The following is a 20,050-nucleotide window of genomic DNA, read 5'->3' as shown; positions in this document are numbered from 1 at the left end:
CACCCTCATTTAATGGTGCTCTGCCCTTCTGTCCAAAAGTGAGCCAAAATTTAAAATTTACAAGATATATTGAAAGTAGTTACGAATAACTAATTGCTTTGCCTTTATGGACAGAAGAACATGATCTGCTGCAAAAATTACACAAGTAGGCTGTTCTTTAAGTTGTTATAAATGCCATGCACTTTCTTTGACCTTGTTTAAATAATTCTGTCTGACAAATAATTTCCAGCTATGTCTGGCCACAAGTCAAGTGTGCTAACCTAGCTTAAAGAACCGTAAGGCAGAATTTACATTTCTTTCCTCTTGCCAACACCTTGACTTGGAACTGTGGGAGGCCTTTTGAGACAGTGAAAAATATGCAACCTCTTGCACAAAGCCTCTTGCCCAGGCCAAGCTGCAGCTCTCTATTTTTCAGTACTGGCTCAGGAAGAACCTTTGGTTTACAGTTTCTGTACAAGTTATTCCAAAGCAAGCATCTGGGACCATACTGACTACCCCTATCCTTTATGGTAAATTCCAAAGGACAGTCCCAAACCTATCCTGCATTCATCTCCACAGATGCAAGGGAAGTGCATGCAGAGAGTAAGGCAACTGTGTAGCAATGTATCTGTATAACAGGCCATTCTGATGCACCAGCCAAACTGGTTGTGAGTAATATTATCAAACCACCTGCAGTTTTGTCAGAGCTCTCAGGAATTCATCAAGGTTACTGAGAAAACAACAAGATAAAAATAAGAAGAGAGCCTGAGAAAATGTCTGCAAAAAATGTAAACCCTAAATAGGAGAAGCACAACGTGAGGATGGACGCTTGTCCAATTGGATGGCCTGAAGGATGTGTGCCTGCCTCATGAAGCAGCAGCTTAGCCAACCCCGAAATGCATGCCCATGTGGACAGTAGACCTAGAATCTATATCTACCATGTAATGTAAACAATAAACAGCTTCTGTTGGAATCATATTGATTCAGTTATTCAATAGCCCATTTCCCCCCTGCACAACTGGACCCTGTCACCATTTTGCTGAGGATCCCCCACAGTTGTCTGCACAGGAAAACTAGGTTCTCCTGGAGCACAGCACCGTAACTTTGTCATTGAAGAACAGTTATTAAGCTCATTATATCTTAGATAAGCTTGCAGGAATGAAATAATACAGTGATTTGGCCAGCTTCATAGATGCTACAATGGGTGGCAAAGGCCACTGATCATCCTGCAGGCACAGAGACAGCAGGCAAAAAAATGGAAATCCCTGAAGGGAGAGCAGGTCTTATACAGGAATACAAGAAGGATATAATGGAACAAAACTGATAACCTAGTAGAGCCTTCTTTGTGTTCAGTATCAGGCTGGTTATTAATTCAGGAAAGTTCACCCCATACAGGTTTCACACCCCTCTTAGTCAGTAACTCAGCTACAAGTTTCTAAATAGTTTTGTTCATCATCTTATCAAAACGAACTCATTTTTCATATGGAAAAGATTAAAAAATGCATCTTCCTTTCTTCAACAGCAGTATACGTTGCAAACATAAGTGCTTTAAGGCGTCATGAATTTCATATATAAGGTATTTTTTACACAGAACAACTAATTGATAGTTCAGTAATTCCAAGGTGACTGGTGAGAAGGAAAACAGCTGTTTTCCTAGCTGTAATGAAAACAAATACAATAACATCAAACACTGACAACTATATTTCTTCTAAAAATAGTACACATTATAACAGAAGACAGAAGAATAAATTGAACACTTAGAACCAATATCTTGTAAACAGATACAAAACTAAAAAAAAGAGTGTATACATCTCCATTTATGCCACACAAGGAGGAAAAGAAAAAGTATTTCAAGTATAGTAATGAATAATCCAGTGTGTGGTGAAGTTTAAGGCTAACATTTTCAACCTTCAGAGCTGAATTTATACAGAATCCACCTATGAACTCTTAGAAGCAGCTTTATTTCCATCCGACATGAACTCTTGCACCTGACATTGACTTTTCAAGAGCTCCAAGAGATCAAAGTCATCTTCACAAGACAAATTTTACAAGTTTTACCCAGAAAACAGGAAAAGGGGTAGATTTCAGTTGAGCATGTTGATTCAGGAAGGCTACTGCATTATTTCATATTCCCATTCTGATTCTTAGGTACTCCAGCTGGTCTGGAACTACCAAAGCACAGCATAATATAACGCCACACAGATACACCCGCGGTATGTTATGAGAGGGAAAAGCTGTGTACATACAGACATATGATCCTAAACCATGCATGCAGTCAGCCCAGGGTATGGGAATTAGGTTGGACAAGCTGCATTATGAGCTATTTGACATTGGCAGTGGATGCCTCTGTAGGAGCTGAAGGCAGCAGGCAGCCCAGCCACAGCAACAGTCCCCAAAGCTGAATCTACAGCATCTAATTCAACACAGAAAATTATTTGCAGAAGTTACAAGCTGACAGACATCTGTTGGGAAACCCCCACTCTTAGAAGAGAACCATTAAACACTTGAACTGCAGCCCCAACAAGACAGAGCAGTAAAATTTCCTCCTTAAAATACAGCTAGAAAACTAGAGTTCGAAAGAGTAACAGCTTTTTTTGAGGAATTGTTAAAAAAAAATCATTACAAATTCCAGTCTTTTCTAAAAAAAATTAAAAATCAAACCTCAAAATTAGGTCAATTTCTTTACCCTGAAACAACACTTTCAGCTCATTGAAGTCACTAAAATAAAGTTAATTTTAAGGGCCTGACATTGAAAATGTTAGCCTTTACTTCTAGCTCCTCTGTAACTGTATCACTCAGTATCTATAGTAAAGTATTACTAGAGGTCCCTTTTCAATCTCTTACAGTAAGATACTCAGCATACAGCATTAGACTGCCCTCAGCTTTGCTACTAATTCTTATTTTTTCTACTCAAGAAAAGTAAACAGTGTATCAACCTGCACCCCATTCCAGTTTTCCCCCACATCTTGACCAGTGCTTTGGTATATAGACCTATGTACATACTACATTGTCTGAGATGTCAGAAGAATGGTAGGAAAAAGGCCAATTCTGAAACATTTAAAGTGTAAACAGCGTAATTCAGAGTATCAAAATCCTTTAAAAAAAAAATCAGTCTAAACCACTGTAAGTGCTTTAATAACCATCCACCTGGGGGCTGTAGGTGAATTCAACTGTTCATTTTCCATTATAGTGGCTTTAATCAATATATAGTGCTAGTTTCACACAAGACTGGAACTGCCTTGGTGTGGGACAGAAAGTAAGGCCAACCCACAGGACTGTATAAAACAAAAAAATAAACCACAGCCTATGAAAAGGGAAGTTACAGTCAATACTGACAATATCCTGTGGTGCCATCCTCTCACACTGCAAAGTGAGAGGGATTTCATACATGCACTCAGAGTGTACACTGTCTTTAAACCTTTGGAAAGTAATTTTAAGCATAGAGCCTTTTAATTGGTTCTTTTGGCTCCTAAAGGTTATGGGTTGAAAAGTCTCTCTGAATTGCATGATTTCTTCTTAAAGTCATTATGTGGCCTACGATGTAGTAGCATGTGAGTAATTATTTTGTTTAACATCTGTTATTGTTTAATGTCTACTCTTGTTCATAAAAAAGCCTTAATTTGCTCAAATGTGATGTTGAATATTTAGTTAATTGTAACATTCAGACTCAAATTGCTGCCTGGAACAGTGAGGTGTTCCTGTGCCAAAAACAGTGTCACAAAGTTTAAAAAACAACTAAAAAGGAAGCAAAAGATTCCACCTCATCTTGTACTAGGTAGAACACACAAAATTGTGGAAGGGCTACCAGTAAGGCCAAGAGACTTGCCTTCTAACTGTGCCTTTCCCAATAGCAACAGCACACAACTGATATGGTTCACAACTGCTGCAGTAAAACAAGTGGTCTGGCCTTCTCATTTCTTTTCTTTTCAGGAAGGCTGTGAACAGCAGCAAAGAAAATGAAGATATTTGCAGACTCAAGAACACAACCTGGATTATTCCATCCCCTTTTGGAAGGTTATCTTTGCAACCCTGAGGGCATAAAGCTTACATTTGTGTATACAGTAGATAAAGCTTACATTCTATACAAACCCTCAGTACAGACTTTTCTCTCTCTTGCAAGGGAAACTTCCAATGTGTTTGTGGTAGGTAGCATTTAACACGTACAGACTGACAACTTTCTTTGACCTAGAAGTCATTCTGGTAAGTTCTGTTCCCTCTCTTGGGCCATTCCTCCTCCACCCATTTCAGCAGCACTTTCACAACATCAATTCTCTTATAAAATTTACAGAGATCAATCAGCTGCTCCACAGTCCGGTCACTATTCCGTAGCAAGAACTCCAAGGTGGGACTTTGGGGCTTTTGTTCAAGGAAACACAATTCATCATAAGTCATCCCCCACTTGCTTGCTAAATTTCTCCAGTTTTTCACTGTTGGATGGCAGGGATCCAGCTTTAGCCTCACTGTGTACAACAAGTCCTCATCATTGAGCATGTCACTGATGGTCGGTGCACGGAATAAGCACAAGGAGCAGGGGACATTTTCCTTGCAGGTTTTCTTGAGATCTGCAGTGAAAACCGTTACATGGGAAGAAATTAGGCTCCATTGCTGTGGTATCACCAGGAACAAAAAGTTAAAAGCATAAAGGCTTAAGGGGTTGCTTTGATTTGCTTCTGAAAAAGTCAGAATAGTGATATGCAATGCCTCTCCTCATGAAGAACTTGTGAAATTAACTTTCTAAAATGTCTCTCTTCACTACACTCTAATCAAAAGTGGCTTTATTCGAAAAGACAGTAATTTTGAAAGTACTATATTTATACCTCTACAGAAAAGACATAGGATTCAATGTAGTGTGTGAGCTAGGATAGCCCTCTTTTCTGTTTGTCACTTCCCTGAATCTGCCAGAATGCCCACTTACATCACCAACAGAATTATGTGTGCATTCCATGCATCTGGTGTACCTCTGTTGTAGAATGAAGGAAAAGGTTTTGCATTTCTGAGCTGCTGCCTTCATAACAACATGAGATCCATACACCAGGAGAATCTCTGCTGACAGATCCAAACACAACTAACATCTAGTACTTTAACACAATGAAAAAGTAGGTATGCTCCTTTGCTTTGTAAGGTCTCTTGCAATAAAAACTGTCTGTGTTTTACCAACAAAGCCTATTTTACATGTACATCATGAAAAGGAATAAAGTGCATACTCCTCCATGTAGGAGAAAAACTAAAATACCAAGTTGCTGGAAAGAGGTGGTGATATGTTCTAGAATCTGTGTTAAATAATGAAAATTGCCATTTAGAAATCTCCTACACACCATAGTCAGTACATATCCCAAACCTGGGAACAATGTAATGCTATCAGACTATATTATATATTAAACCCCAGTTGGAGTCATACCTCTAGTCAAACTCTAATACCAAGACCTTTAACACTGCAACGGTGCAGGACATGGCCTGAGCATTCTGGCTGCAGATACGAGCTTAACTCTCCCTGCTCCTTTTTGAAAGCAGGGAGAATCTGGTATCTCCAAATACTACATGATGGACACAGCCTAGAAGCTTTTCCTGATGTTTCTGTGCTCCAGCCTCATTGTACAGCTTAAAATAGGGAAGTAGCTAGTCCTAGTTCAGACGAAACTCTGAAAAAGAGGCTGATTTCAATCAAGTGATTCATTAAAAACAACAGAAAACGGTGACACATGATTTACAAGTGCTGGATCAGAGGCCTGAACTGTATCTCTGGCAAAGGACAAATCTGGTAGTTAGTGCCACCTACTCATAAGGACAACAGCATCTGTTAAGGCTGTTCGTTTGTGAGATTTTGTGGCTCCTTTTCTCAACATCCATTATTTATTTTCAGTAATTATTGTCAGATTGTGTGAAAATTCCAGAATATAATGTCTGCATACACATTGTATTTTATTTTTAAAGCAAGAACAGGCTATTGTTAGTTTTGTGACATTGCTCACCGGATTACTTTTTTTGCAGGCCAAGGACAACTTCTGAAGTTTTCAACAAGTTAAGACGTGCAGCAATAACACTGCTGAAGACACATAACTTCATACAAATGCTTAGATTCCCTGTTCAAGGGAAACATGTTCTGGTGACATCTTAGCTCACAGGTATTCCACAGGCCTTGCAGCTGTTCTCTACAGGAATATGTATGTTAACCCTAAACTCTTGCTCAAGTGAGACAAAACTTTCTTGCTTCATTCATACCAACCTTTACTTATACAAACAAGGCAAAATGAATATAATACAAACAAATTTCTGGCAGAGCTTGGAGGGCAGGAGAGCACCCTATCTGAATTTCATCTTATTTACTCTGGCATGGTTGCCAGGGCAAGTTTTGTCCTCCAATAGAAACAGAGAAGGGGTAAAGAAAACACCTCTGTAAAAGGGCACAGATTTAAGTAAACAAAACTAAACCAACCTGCTTCTTGTGCTATACCATCTGGAAGACTATCAAAAGCATCATAAAGAATCCTGCTTCTCTGAGGTGCCCCTGTGTAAGACGCTGACAAGCTCTACCCAGCTAATTGCATGATCCTAATGCTGCCCGATAGGAAAAGCTTTTTTACTGATAGGAACTCTCATACACACATACCCCTCCCCAGCAGAACTCACACAATGATGGGATAAGCACTCACAGCCTACTGCCAGCTTCTGCTCTCTCCTGACAGCTATTTACACATCACTTACAAAGGCAGAGGTACTAAATGTATTTGGAAAGCCCAACTTGCATATTTTGTATGGTCTCTATTATTGATCACCATCCTCTTAGAACAAAGGGGAAGCTGTAAATGACACTGGTAATTAAATGAGCACTAATTATCCAGGCAGTTATTTGTTGTGACAAAGAGCAGTTTTTAAAAAAGCACTTTCAAATAAAGCCTAGGAATAAAATGTGGAGAACAATAAAGCTGACATATTACCTGAAAGTGATTTGTCAGTATGGTTTTGTGTGTCCTTGTCTTCTGGCTATAAAGCAGAAAACAAATATAAAATCACAATAAAACAACGTAACTGAACACCAGAATAAGTATTTTACTAATTTACAACCAGCAGGAGATTGCATAAAAGAATCCCAAGCTACTTGTAAAGTCAGACAGAGAATATACATATAGTTTTGAGGAATTGCTAAAAATCTGCAGCCTTTTCAGGCAGCATTTCCATACTTTGGCTCGTAAAACTGCCCTGTTGGTTGTATGAACTGAACAACAGCATTTTTATTAATGATATGCTATAGCATTGCATCTTTTAACTAACTCTCTCTTAAACACCCGGAAGTTACTTAACAATTCATATGGTTTGATTAACAAGATTTTTAAATGTTTTGCAATAAAAAAACCAAGAATTTTGCCTGTAACAAGCAGCAGTAAGGGACTGTTTTGTTGATCTAGGCAAAGTGGAGATTATTTTTTACATAGGAAGCTTTTTTAGACAACAGGTGGACGTGAACATTTTTGTGCCTCACATCTAACCCTCCCTCTATTCGAAGTTAACATTCCCTCAATGGTGTTTAATCTGCTAATTAAACATAATGAAATTACTGAGCAGCCTGAGACTGTAACACATGTTCTAACATTTAAATTCTACTACTTAGCAACGTCTTAAGAACTGGAAGGACAGTCCCTTGTGATTGTAGAACTGTGGGGAAACTGCAGCTGCCCTTATTTTAACTATGCAGGTGTGGAGCCAGGTGAAATAGCTTTCTTCTGTTGAGGATTTAAAGATGAAAGTAGAAGAGGATTTTCCCCTTAGATAGCTGCAATGAAGAATTGTTGATCTTTTTGTACTGTGTCACTCGTCCAAAGCTATAACAGCGGGCTTCTTAATTTTGCAGGTTGTGCATACAAACAGAAGTCAATACATGGGTAACAATAAAGTGTAATAGGATACTCTAGTCCTACCTGCTACACCTTCTTTACTAAGAAATCCACTAAAAATAGAATACAGGCAGTTTCAGTTGCTGTGGTGAACTTGCATACATTCACAATCTAATTATAAAGAAGGTGAACTCCCTCCAAAATATTTACAGACTTTGTTAAGAAAGGAAAAATTTGCATACTGTTTTCAGTATTTCTTTACTCCCTGAAAACTGCAGGACCACACAGGCAACATCAAAATGTCTGCTCTCTGCTCAAAAGAGATCTAACACTGCACATGCCAATTGCAACTGAATAAGCCCTGCCATTATCTTCTAGTAGTTTACTTTTCTACCATGGCAGCTTTATCTGGACAGCACTTTTTAAACACAAACTCAGCCTTCACAGCAACATGTGAGCACCCAAAGTTTAAAAAAAAAAAAATTAAATCTGAAGTTCCTGATTATAGGAATTGTCTCCACTCCCACAATTTCCTGAAAAAGGCAGAATGTTATTACTGAGCCTCAAGGAGCAAATTCCCAGAGGAGTAACTCACTGGGGAGAATGAGGAACTTCCCAGGACAACGCAGCCTCCCCAGAGATTTACTTCACAAGAAACAAATAAGCAAATTAAAAAAAAAAACCAAAAACAACAACAAAAAACCACAAAAAAACCCCCCCACACCACCACCACCAACCAAAAAAACCCCCCAGATACTGTTCACTTGACTGCTGTTCTGACCTTCATTTCCCAGACCTTATCAATTCATTGAAGTTCAGACCATATTGTGAAAGCAAATGCCTAAGTGCCCTTATATCATTATACATGCCTTACGAGGCATAAAATCTAAGAGTGGGTAGTGCTGCAAAAAGTACAAAGAAAAGCAGTGATACTTACCTGTGCCATGCATCTGTTTTCAAAATTCATATTTTTACTATCAGTCATTATCCAATTTATCAAGTCAGATGCATGCAGGTTTATTCAAAACCATTTTCTTGTAACGTAATTGCAGTAAGACAATGTAGTGTTACTGCCAGGGAAATGAAGGCATTAAGCAAGAATACTTTTTGCCCACAATGAAGATCCAATCATCCTCTAAAGGTCTAATCAAAGCCATAAACTTACGTACAGTCTGAAGGTAAGTTTTCCAGCTCTGTGGAACCATTACCACCCTAATACACTGAATTATCTTTGTAGTGATCCTAAACTGCCAATAAATGCTCCCTTCTTGATGATGGCAAGGAACAGTTACCTCCATCATCTGTGAAATGCATACCAAACCAATGTTTGTTTCTGATGGAATTCAGCTGGGACTCTGGCATTAGGAACTCCTTTTAATTCTTCATCTTGCTGGAAAATGCTCATTCATTTCTCTTCTCCAAGTTTTCTGCTCAACCCAAAGAGAATCAATTTGAAATTCAGCAAATAACATTCACTTGAAAGACGATAACCACGGAACATGGGGGTCACTCAGCATTGCCCTTCCTATGGCAATGTAAGATTTCACAAAAAGTGGACAGTGTTTCATCTATGGGAAGAGCAGTGTCCCAAAATCAAAGCAAAACAATCTAATGCCTCCCTAAGGGCAAAATCTAGGATTCCTTACTTCTTCACTTCTTCTCTGCCTAGCTTTATTTTCACCAGAGGGACAGAATGAATGACAAAGCTTTAACTCTTTACTGGCTCTTCTTCAGAACATCTATACATTGATCAAAACCTATTTAAACTAAAAAGTATATGTAAATGATAATATCTTTTGTTTTTTGCTCTTCTCCACAAAAGCTCCCTTCATTGAACTCTTGAAAAGAAAGCAAATTTCTGGTCTGTTTTACCGAATAATTTTGTGCTCTGCAGATATAGTCTGAAAATATACTTATTTGTTAACATATGTAATTAACAGCAGTAATTTAGTTCACATTCAAGTATCATTTTTCTTACCTGTTGGATTAGGCCAGACTCTGACGTAAGGGTCTTGATGTTCACAGATGCAATTTCCAAAGTAACTTGATCTGTCAGGTATTCCTCATCTAAGGCAAAGAGTGTGAAACACTGGTCTTCCACTCTCACACAAATTTAAATAGTAAGACTATGAAACATAAATTATAGTGTAGGTGTCTAAGATACAAAATTTAACTCCATATCATGATCAAACACTGGGAATTGCTAGGTTAAAAGCCCAAGATGTTAAATCAACAGAGTCCGTAACAATCATGCAGAGCATAACTGTGAGAAGAAATATAATCCTTGCAGGGATTAGATATTAGAGTAGCAGTTGTTTTCTAAACAAACATCACACTATTTTTAAAGCAAGAGTCATGTTGTTCTTTCAGAAAGCTGACAACAGAATATTAACTGCACCAATACAACCATGTAGGCTGAAGATGTCATAAGTCACTAAAATTTTTGTTTTGCTTTTCTCATCACGCTTAAAATGACAGTTAAAATTTGTACCGCATAAATATTTATCTTTCATTCTGCACCTTTGTGAACTGGACTCATCCTACTGATTTCTACTACACAGGAATTTGCTGAAGCACTGAAATAATCCATTTCAAAGTGTGTTTATCAACAGCCCTGGAAGTCTACTGACAAGCACAGCATTCCATAGTACAGCACAAACTCTATTAACCTTTCAAGCATTCCTTCAACCCTCAAAATGGGATACAAAGGATACATAAACCCTTTGCGAACCTTGTCCAAATGGACAAATTTCACTCTGCATGATTAGTAAGGTCCTCCTCATCAAATTATTTGCATAATTCCCCTGAGTCAGGTGCTGACCAACCATTAACACAAGCTTTTAAAGTTTACATTCTACATGTTTTTACACACAAGAACGTTCCATGGGATGACCACATTTGTAGATCTGGTATGCTTCCATTTGTTGTTTGTTTAGTGACCAGATCTCACTGAAGAACCTCTATTATCTTCATGAATCATGACATAACAGAAAGAAGCAGTATTTTCTTAACTCACTCAAGAAATTGATCTGAATCAAAGAATTCATCCTTGCAAGAAAAAGAAATCCAAAAATCATTATTATCCTCTTTTTCTGATTTTCTAAGACTGTTGAAAGACTTTTCATCCCCAGTAATGTCAATGTTTAGTACCCTTATGACTGTAGCTCCAGAGACAATAAAAAAAAACCCCAAAACAAAACAAAGTTTGTCTGAAAATGCCGTGCATGGGCATCAAAACTGTGGAAATAGTATGTGTGAAATTTGTGCTACATTTGCGTGGAAACTGAATTATTATCAAATCACAATAAACACTAAGGCGACCTCTGCAAGATAAGAAGTTCCCTCAACTCCATTTTATTTCATAATTAGAAAAGGGTGCCAAGAACTTTAATAAGTTATGGCTCAAAAATGGCCCATTAATTAACTAACCAACAAAAGCAACAGACAGCCCCTCTCACCAATGTACTGCCTGTTCAATCATTAAATCTGAAACAAATATAATTGTGTGTTACACAGAATCAGACCAGCACATCTGCTACAATTTTTAGTTGACAGACTCCTACTTCTAAGTTTGTATTTTTTATAGAAATAACTATGAAAAGCCATTCTCAGAGAAAGAATTAGATTCACAGAATGAACAGAATACTAAGAGGTATTTGTATCACATTCAATTTCAAAGGGGAAATGTCAAGCTATATTAGTAATTACATCTTCTTACACTTAGTAAGAAAATTAAATATAAACCAAGTGCACTTCCTCTTTCCAGAAAGTGCTGACATTTCTACTTATGTCTTAGCTTTCCTTTTTAAATCAGGTGCATTTAGAATATGCAATTTTGGATTTCAAACAACCCTGACAAATTTGAAATTTAGGAATTTATCTAATTAATTCTGAGGAGGATCTAATGTCACAGGTGAAATAAAAAACAGGACTGGAAAAAAATGTTCCAGTGTAATCGCTTTGGTGCTAATAAACAATTTTGAAGGACCAAACCACCTGCCTGCAAATAAACAGAAACTAGTTTATGACTTCAAATAGTCTCCATCCTACATGATTCTTCCCTGCTGAGCAGCACTTCTGAAGAGTGCTCATTTCCTCTGTCTGATTTTCTCAAGCCCCAGAACAATCTCCAACTTTTCTTTAACCCCAGTGGTATACTGCTCCCACTCCTCAGCAGAAGTCCCCATTGTGACAAGCCTGGTTTCCTCTGTCTGTCCCACTGCAGATGTGCTGTGCAACACAGGATGGAGAACACACCACCTGCAGAGTGCTCCTCAGCCAAGCCCCTGTCAGTGCATTCCCTGGTCAAAAGTCAATGGCCAAGCCTGGGATGACAACAAAAAACCCACCCCACATGTTCAGGAAACATAAAGAGGATATTCACACTTTGTAATCCATGTATTTTTCTTCGCCTGCACTCCCTGACTCCATTTTCAGCAACGAAAAGGCAGGAACTTGTGCACAGTGGACCTAATAGTAGGGCCCCCAGTAGATGGTATTAACCACCAAAGATGGCACGAAGAGTTGACTGGTTATGAGGCTGGGAATGGAGTCAGAGGTAAAAGACCTGAAAGGTATTCTTTGATTGTATTTCTAACAACATGAAGGCACTGGTAGTCCCTTCAAAGTCACCATCTAACATCATGATGTCTTTACCATCTGTTGTCTGAACCCCGTCTTTCAATGACACCACTGTATTTTCCTTTCAGATCGAGAACCCAGGTCTTCTGATGACAGTTTTAGAGTAACTTTTAGATCAAAACTAAACTTGGGAAGGAAATTTCAAAAGTTAGATAGACACACCAAACTGACCTTAAGAATAAAGAGGGCATTACATTTAAAACATAAATATCTAGCAAAAAAGTATGAGTATTTCAATCTGTTGGGTAACACCACTGGTTTTATTGCAGATAGCAACACAGATCAATGATATCTGAATAGACAGAATTCACAATACTTACCTTTAGGTACTCCTGTGTCTTGGACAGGGTATTTTTCAGTCTGTCACAAAAAAAGGGAAGAAACACAGATTTTTATTTTTTTTTGTGCAATTATGCTGGGGAAATAGTATTTATATACTCTTTCTTTATGTACTTTCCTAAGTGCATAATTATGGTTGTATCTCTCAAGTTGCTACTAGGTGATCTGTTCACCATCAGATACAGCAACACTTTTGTGGGAACGGAGATGTTACTAACACAACTGATTAGCACATGAAGAAGTAACAGAGATTGCTGCTTTGCTACACTATTTTTAAAGCTATTTTTCGTGAAAAAGCAGAGTTTAGGAAAGAATTTTTGTACTGAAGTAGCAAGATAATCTTGAAAACACAATGCATGCCAGGAGGAACAGACATGACTGCCAATTCTCTTTTTGCAGAGTAAGCTTTTAATAAAATATTACTGCATTGAAAGAAAACGAAATATTTTCCCCTTCTGCTCTAAACTTACATAGCTGATTAAGATGAAATAGGAAGCTATTATCACTGAGTTTAAGGAGACAGCTACTGATTCCTGGGCGTGACCTAACTTATTAATATATTCAAAATTTACTTCCTTCCCTATGACCCTCGCCCTTACGTGGTGTGGCTTTTACAGAAAGCCACATTTTACAAAGTTTGTAATAGAATTTCGTATGACTTCTACTCCCCCCTGGGCAGGAGCCGGGGGTGTTTGAGATCCCGGCACAAGCGGGCTCGTGTGGCAGCGAGCACCAGAGGGCGCGGTTTGGTCCCTCCCGGGGCTCAGCCGGGCTTGCCGCAGGCACTGCTCTTGGACCGACCTTTCCATGACTTCAAATCAACGACAGGAAGTAATGATAGCTTAGTACTGTTGAAATTTTAAGCACTAGGTGTTTTGTTTTGGTTTTGTTTTTTTTTTATTCCATCCAAACTGTGAAGACAGAAGAACGTCAGCACCGTTTTTTTCTCCGTTGCTGGGGCTTTTTTAAATTCAAGAGATGGCACTGCCACAGCCTTTCGAGGTTATCCCATGGACAGCTCCACTGTTAATACCACCCCGTTCAGCTGATGCACCTGTTGGTATTTTTATTTACACTTTGACTGCACAGGTTAGTAAATTAAAGTTTGTTTGTGCAGCCATCCAAATCAGCAAAATCTTGTATATACGCTCACAGTTCGAGTTAGCATCCTTGAATGTTTTTTTTCACTGTGGTATTACATAGAGAGCTATAATGATTTCAACTGCACTAGACCAGAAACACAAACCATTGTCAAGGAAAGAGTGCTTGGATCCGTATCCTCCACTGGCTCTTTTGCTGCATGATCTGCTGGAAAAGAAAAAAAAAACTTATCACTACATAACCATCAAAGTATTTCTGCCAATTCATATTTTGCTTCTTTGTCTGACCAAGATAAAACACAGCTATGCAGCTATTACATGCATTATGTCTTATTTCCACAAGAAAACATGACAAACTGGAAAATGTCAGAACTACTAGCACAGAGATGAGAAACTACATGTGATAAGGACACCCAACCCTAACCAAACAAAAGACAGACTTCAATTAAAATCCTAAACTATCTTAAGTGAAAAAAAAAAAATCACAAAACATGTCAGCAGTAGATAATAAAATTCAGTAAATTTTCTGAAAGCTAAGTTCTGTTCTCCTACTGACAGCATTCAATTTTTTCCTCAAAGAAATAATTCTAACAGGAAATGAACATACCCACTACAACAAAAATTAATACTATAAGGAACACCAGATTACACTAGAAAATTGAAAATACTAATTTAAAAATTTTTGAGCAAAGTATTAATTATTTGTATACAACAGAACAGTGAAATTCAACTATATTAATATAAAGAGAATGAAAAAATAAATCCTCAAAGCACCTGCAGGTGAATCATGAAATGTTAACCCCTCTGCATCAATGGCTAAATTGACAAATACTAGAGGGATACTGACCACAAGTGCACAGAGAACCTGAAACAAATCTCATACAGAAGTTGGGATTCACAAAACTACTCCTGTAATTTAACATCATCCTGCCATATTTTTCAGAAATCTTTTCTGTTAATAAGTATAAATGTTTTCAAAAACTGAGAAACATTTTAAACTACGTGGTAAGATCTTCATTCTTGTCACTCTTACTCTAGAAGTCACTTACTGCAAGTACACATTAAGTTTTCAGCTGCAACTAGTAAGACATGATTGTAATCAGTATTTAGTGACAACCTTCTTTGGAATATAAAAACCAGTAGATTCAGAACAGAGTCACAGAAATTAACTACAAAGCACACATTATAAACACTGAGGCCCAAAACAGCACAGAAGTTACACAGACACTATTCCAAACCAGCTCAAATTTAGCACAGTTGCTTATTTGGGGACTCACTCCTACAAATCCACTCAATACAACAGAACAAGCTGAAGCACTAACCAGTGCAAGGCAGCACAATAAACTGAAAATAAACAAGGTGGCAGCAGTAGGACAGAGTTGCTCTCCCTCCTGCTTCTGTGAGGCAGCCCCACCAGGAGCAGTTCCTGGGTGTCCCTGAGAATCCAAGTAAAGCCTTTCTCAGTGCTAGAGCCCCCAGGAAATCCACAGGCATTGTCCAGGCAGGTGGCACATGATCAGAGGGGTAGATGACAAGGGCTGAGCACAGTCTTTGCACACTGAATGTTTAGAAAAGGCAGGGGCCTATGAAATCAGAGTTGAGCATTGTTCACACTGCCATATGCAGAAGAGGAAAACAAATAAATAAACAAACAAACTAAACCCCCATGTTCTTGCCACGTGTCTTTTTTGCTAAATATGAAATCCCTGCTCCAGAAACATGGTATTAACAAAATGTTCTGGATAAAGCCTGCCCTGATAGCAAGTCAGCACAGTCAAATGCAGAGAGGTTGAGAGTCACTGGGACATGGGAAAATACAATAAACTGGCTTAAGACATTGCTTGAGGGTAGGGCCAAAAATAGAAGCTCCTAGTGGGAACTGCAATGGAAAGCTGCAGAGGAACTGGGCAAAAAGAAGCCCACCCAGTAAAGGAAAGCCGAAAAACAAGGAGGCACTGGGAGCCAAAGAAAGACTCTAGGGATGAAAGTCATCCCAGGCCTCCCTAGTCTCACTGTTTTTCCACCCAAAGCCAGTGGCAAAGCATGCAGTTGGTTTATTCTGGAGGCTTTTCAGCTCCTCCTTACAGATTCTTAGATGAAGAAAAAAAAAAAACCAAACCAACCAACCAAACAAAAACCCCAAACAAAACCAAAGCTACAAGCCAAACAAACAAAACAACCCCCAGAACTTTCTTTTTCCCATGTAAGAGGAGCCTTCAGGCAGTTGAATGCAGACCCCACAGAACATCCATGCTTTGGTGAACGTCACTGGCTACTGTAGCTATAGTAAGGGCTCTGTCTCCTAGTCTCTGTTACATCTCCATGACACCACCAGGGTACTTTCGACACTGGTAACTTACTTTCCACAATCCAGAGGGAAGCACTGAAAAAACTGGAGAAGCTCAGAGAGTAGGGACATTTGAAACAAGGACTTGGCAGACCCAAGGGTATCTCTACAACAGATGATGGGGTACAAGGGTGTACCTCTTACACCTGCTTTTTAGGTCTCACACACAAACACCGTCATGGGAATCTGCATCTTTCTTGCTTAGCATCCATCCTGAAAAGCATTTTAAAACTGTATTTCATTTCCTATATCTCAATTGCTTCCCTTTATTTAATAGTTCTTTATGAAAATAGTAAGAAGAATAGTTTGTTTTGTTTAGGTTGCAGAGTGCTACCAAGTCCCCAGGGTTTTTTTATAAGTGGCATGTATGTGTATGAATATTTGTACCTAAGATTAAAGACTCCACATATTGGGCTGCAGATGATTCACCAGGGTCTTGTTGACCATTCATAGTAGGCAGACAATCTGAAAACCACAGACCTAGTATTTTATTGTGAATAAGGCAATTCAAGTGTCCTTTCTCTCTTTCCCACATGCATCTGCCCCAGCATTCCACAGCTTCTGTCATAGAGCAGGACACAGGTCCACAAAGCAGTAGAGAGGAAAGTTCTGTGTTCATCTCAGATGTAAACCATCCACAGTTTTCCATGCTGAAAGGCCAACAGGAACAGGCTATCATCTGACTGACTGTCTGATTTCATGGTTACTTTGACAGACAGCTTCATAACAGCATTACCTGGGATCCCTCACAAAATCATTACCAGCATACTTGCCCCGACAGGATACAGACACTGGACCACATTTACTTCCCCACACTTCTACAGGGAGCCACAAGTGAGTTGACTCAGATGGACATAAATCAGCATGTGCACATTGACTCAGACAGACATAAATCGGGTTCAATGGTTGCTCCTGAGGTTCATTTCTGCCACGCAGCACCTGCACGCTGCTCAGCCACTGTCACAGCTCTTCCAGGGCCCATCCAGTATGACCAGTCTGCAACAAGAGCAGCAGACTTGCACCAATGCCCACTTTTTCTCTCCGTTACTCTCTGTTTTAGTACCAATACTGCTACTATAACAGGGATGCAATGCTCTGCACTTACCAGTGCGAGCAGTTTTTCTGCCTTTCACCCTTGCATTGGAAGGAAGTCTGAAAGTGTTTTAAAGACCTTGGCATTTTGACCTTTAAGCAGGAGGGGGTTCACAACGCACCAAGTAGCAGAGACAGTATTCCCCTCTGTTACAGTTTTTCTCTGCAACACAGTCCTGGCTAAGGTGGGCTGTAGTTACATAGTTCAACCACGCAGGTAAGACCTTTTTCACACCAAGGCTGGGCATACACATTAATAGTTTAACTTAACACAACCTAAACAAGTAATCACTCTAATACTAATGTTTATTCATGGAGATGAACTCTTTGATTAAATCCAAATAAAAAATGTTGCTTTGACTAGAGGCACATGAATTCAGATTCGAATAGGAGGAGAAGATAGGGCAAATTATACTAGAATATTCAGTACCTGAAAAGCCCAAGTCCACCAGCACTTGTGCATTTCTGTTTACTGTTAACTACTCAAAACTTTGGCCCTGTCTGAGCAGAGAGGTATAGAAAAATCTGTGATGCTGGCAAACCACAGGTGAGGCGCTTAAAAGTCATTTGCACCATTATCATTACCATGTAAGTTAATCCCTGTGGACTTCGTAGCCACCTGAGATCTGGGCTTCTAAGAAAATGTCTTTTAAAAAGGTATTTTGAACGCGCTGTTAGCTAGTGCAAACTCGCACACTAAATACTGAAGCAGGCTTGACAAGACAAGTTACACTAAATCACATCAGCGGAGCACATGATAAGTTATTACCATACTTAACTGGCGAGTGCGGAGGGGGAAGGGAGCAACTTAAAAACTCTTTGCAGCCCGGCCGGGGCTACGGTCCTCACCTGGCTTCCAGGAACCGCGGCCCCGGCTCTGCCCGGCCCGGGACGGGCGCCGCGGGCCGCACCCCGCGCATCGCCTGTCCCGGAGCCCCGGGGGCCCGGCAGCGGCCGCCGCTCCCCGGGGCACCCCCGGCCCGCCCACCCAGCTCCCCGCGGCGCCGGCCTCACCTGGGGGTAGCGCGTCCTGCGGAGCGGCCATAGGGCGCGGCGGGTCCCGGGGCGAGGAACGCGACGTGCCCGGAACCGCCGCCCCGGCGCGCCGCCCCCTTCCTGCACCGCCCCGGCGCAGGTAGGGCGCTCCCGGCAGCCACGGAGCCCGGCAGGTCGGTCCCACCCGTGGCTGTCCCGGGTGCCACCGCCGCAGCGGTAGAAAGTGCGTCCGCCGGGAGCCTGCATTTCCCAGCGGGAAATCCCGCGCTCCCGCAGATAAATCCTCCGTGAGGGAGGTGCTCCCCTGAGTGAAAACGGCGTGTTTCGCTGAGACCACGGACACGGGGTGCACATACCGCTCGTCAAGCAGTGCTAGTTCGGATCTACAAGTGAGCTACTTGAGCAATATGAAATCAAGTGCTGGCTCTTCTGTTCTTGCGGACATTTATTTACGCGCGTAAATCAATCACTGCCTGCCGACAGGGAAAGGCGATCTCCGGCAGGGCTTAAGGTGCATCTGCAGGTGGCTCAACGTGTACGGACAGAGTTTACAAACCCAAGAACTGCAGAGCAACAATCATAAACTGCACTGGCTTCCCACAGATTCTTAAACTTCGTCCTCTTAGGCTACGGGCACATCCGATACCATGACGAAGTCAAATCTTTGGATGTAATTGCTTTGGAACCCCACTGTCATCTCAGGCAAATTCTCTCACTTATTGTGTCGACCTAAAGTAACACAGGCTTCTTAAACAGGATCTGTGCATGAAATCACTCTCTAAAGAAGAAATATTATGTATTGCTACTTAGTGTACAATACAAGCAAAATAAGCCAGCTCAACTGAATTTTCTATTATAAAGATCACTTTTGTGAGCCACCTGGCTCATTTATTAAAGAGGTAAATTTACAGATTCTGTTCTGTTACACTGCGAGATCTGCAGTTTAGCCAACTGGCTTACACTGGCATAACTAAAAGCAACCTTTGGTCCATTAAGCATTAAAATGGAGTGTTTTCCCATGGATTATTTTTCATCTCTTGTGCATGTTACAAATAATAATATTTTTTTTAAAAAAATGATAAGCATTAAATTGCTCTTATTTCCACAATTTAAAATGCTGACAGTAGCTGTCATCCGGTGTCACAAACAAGCATTTCTCACACTGCAGCCTGGGAAGGGCGGGGTATGCACCACCACACCTGTTATTTGGTTTTTAGCTAACATCAGTAATATTGATGTTTTTCAATGATTGTTGCATGCCGGTTCTCGTATCATTCTTTAATGAATGTTGTCAAAACCTTTGTTACTTAGCTAACTGACCAGTGCAGAAAGCCAGCAATTATTTTGGCAAAACTAAATACAACTGTATCATAAAAGCTCAGTCCAGATGGAGATAACTTTAGGTAATGGCATTCCATAGAATGTTGGATTAATTCTCTCATCAAATTTCTAAACCTCAGTACTATCTGTAACTTATCTTGCTGTAACCCTATAAGCTACTAAATTCAGCATAACTAATCATAATAGGAAGAGTTCAGAATGTTGTAAATTTTCACTCAAATGCAGAATTAGTAATTTCAAATAGTTTTCACAAATCAAGTCTGTGCAGATCTCCTCTCACTCCTTTCCTCTTGAGTCCATCAAAAAACCCAGCCATATTTGATGAGGACAGAGGCTTTTCTCAAAGATATGCAAACTATCCGGTAATATACAGCTGGAGAATTTGT

The 20,050-nt window shown here is 39.9% G+C and overlaps 1 protein-coding gene across 3 annotated transcripts; it reads right to left on the bottom strand.

Annotated features, from left to right (window-relative positions):
• Positions 1-1,658: 1,658 nt before the first annotated feature.
• On the bottom strand, positions 1,659-18,731 carry EDARADD (EDAR associated via death domain). Of its 3 annotated transcripts, none has more exons than XM_066178826.1 (6): positions 18,680-18,731; positions 14,035-14,093; positions 12,770-12,809; positions 9,787-9,875; positions 6,915-6,960; positions 1,659-4,541 (listed from the first exon to the last, which is right to left on the bottom strand). In XM_066178826.1, exons 2-6 carry the CDS (start codon positions 14,035-14,037, stop codon positions 4,165-4,167), a joined length of 555 nt encoding a protein of 184 aa, XP_066034923.1. In that variant the 5' UTR covers positions 14,038-14,093; positions 18,680-18,731; the 3' UTR covers positions 1,659-4,164. The 3 variants fall into 3 exon arrangements, with proteins under 3 accessions (XP_066034923.1, XP_066034922.1, XP_066034924.1); XM_066178825.1 differs by lacking the exon at positions 18,680-18,731 and adding an exon at positions 18,342-18,400; XM_066178827.1 differs by lacking the exon at positions 18,680-18,731 and adding an exon at positions 18,342-18,387 and having other exon boundaries at positions 14,035-14,096.
• Between the last annotated feature and the right edge of the window lie 1,319 nt (positions 18,732-20,050).

This window comes from Chamaea fasciata, unplaced genomic scaffold (genome assembly GCF_029207755.1).
Source record: "Chamaea fasciata isolate MVZ Bird 193981 ecotype frontalis unplaced genomic scaffold, bChaFas1.0.hap1 SCAF_3, whole genome shotgun sequence".
Lineage (NCBI taxonomy): Eukaryota > Metazoa > Chordata > Aves > Passeriformes > Sylviidae > Chamaea > Chamaea fasciata.
Note: the sequence above shows the minus strand (reverse complement) of the source record. Positions and strands in the feature narration are given on the sequence as shown.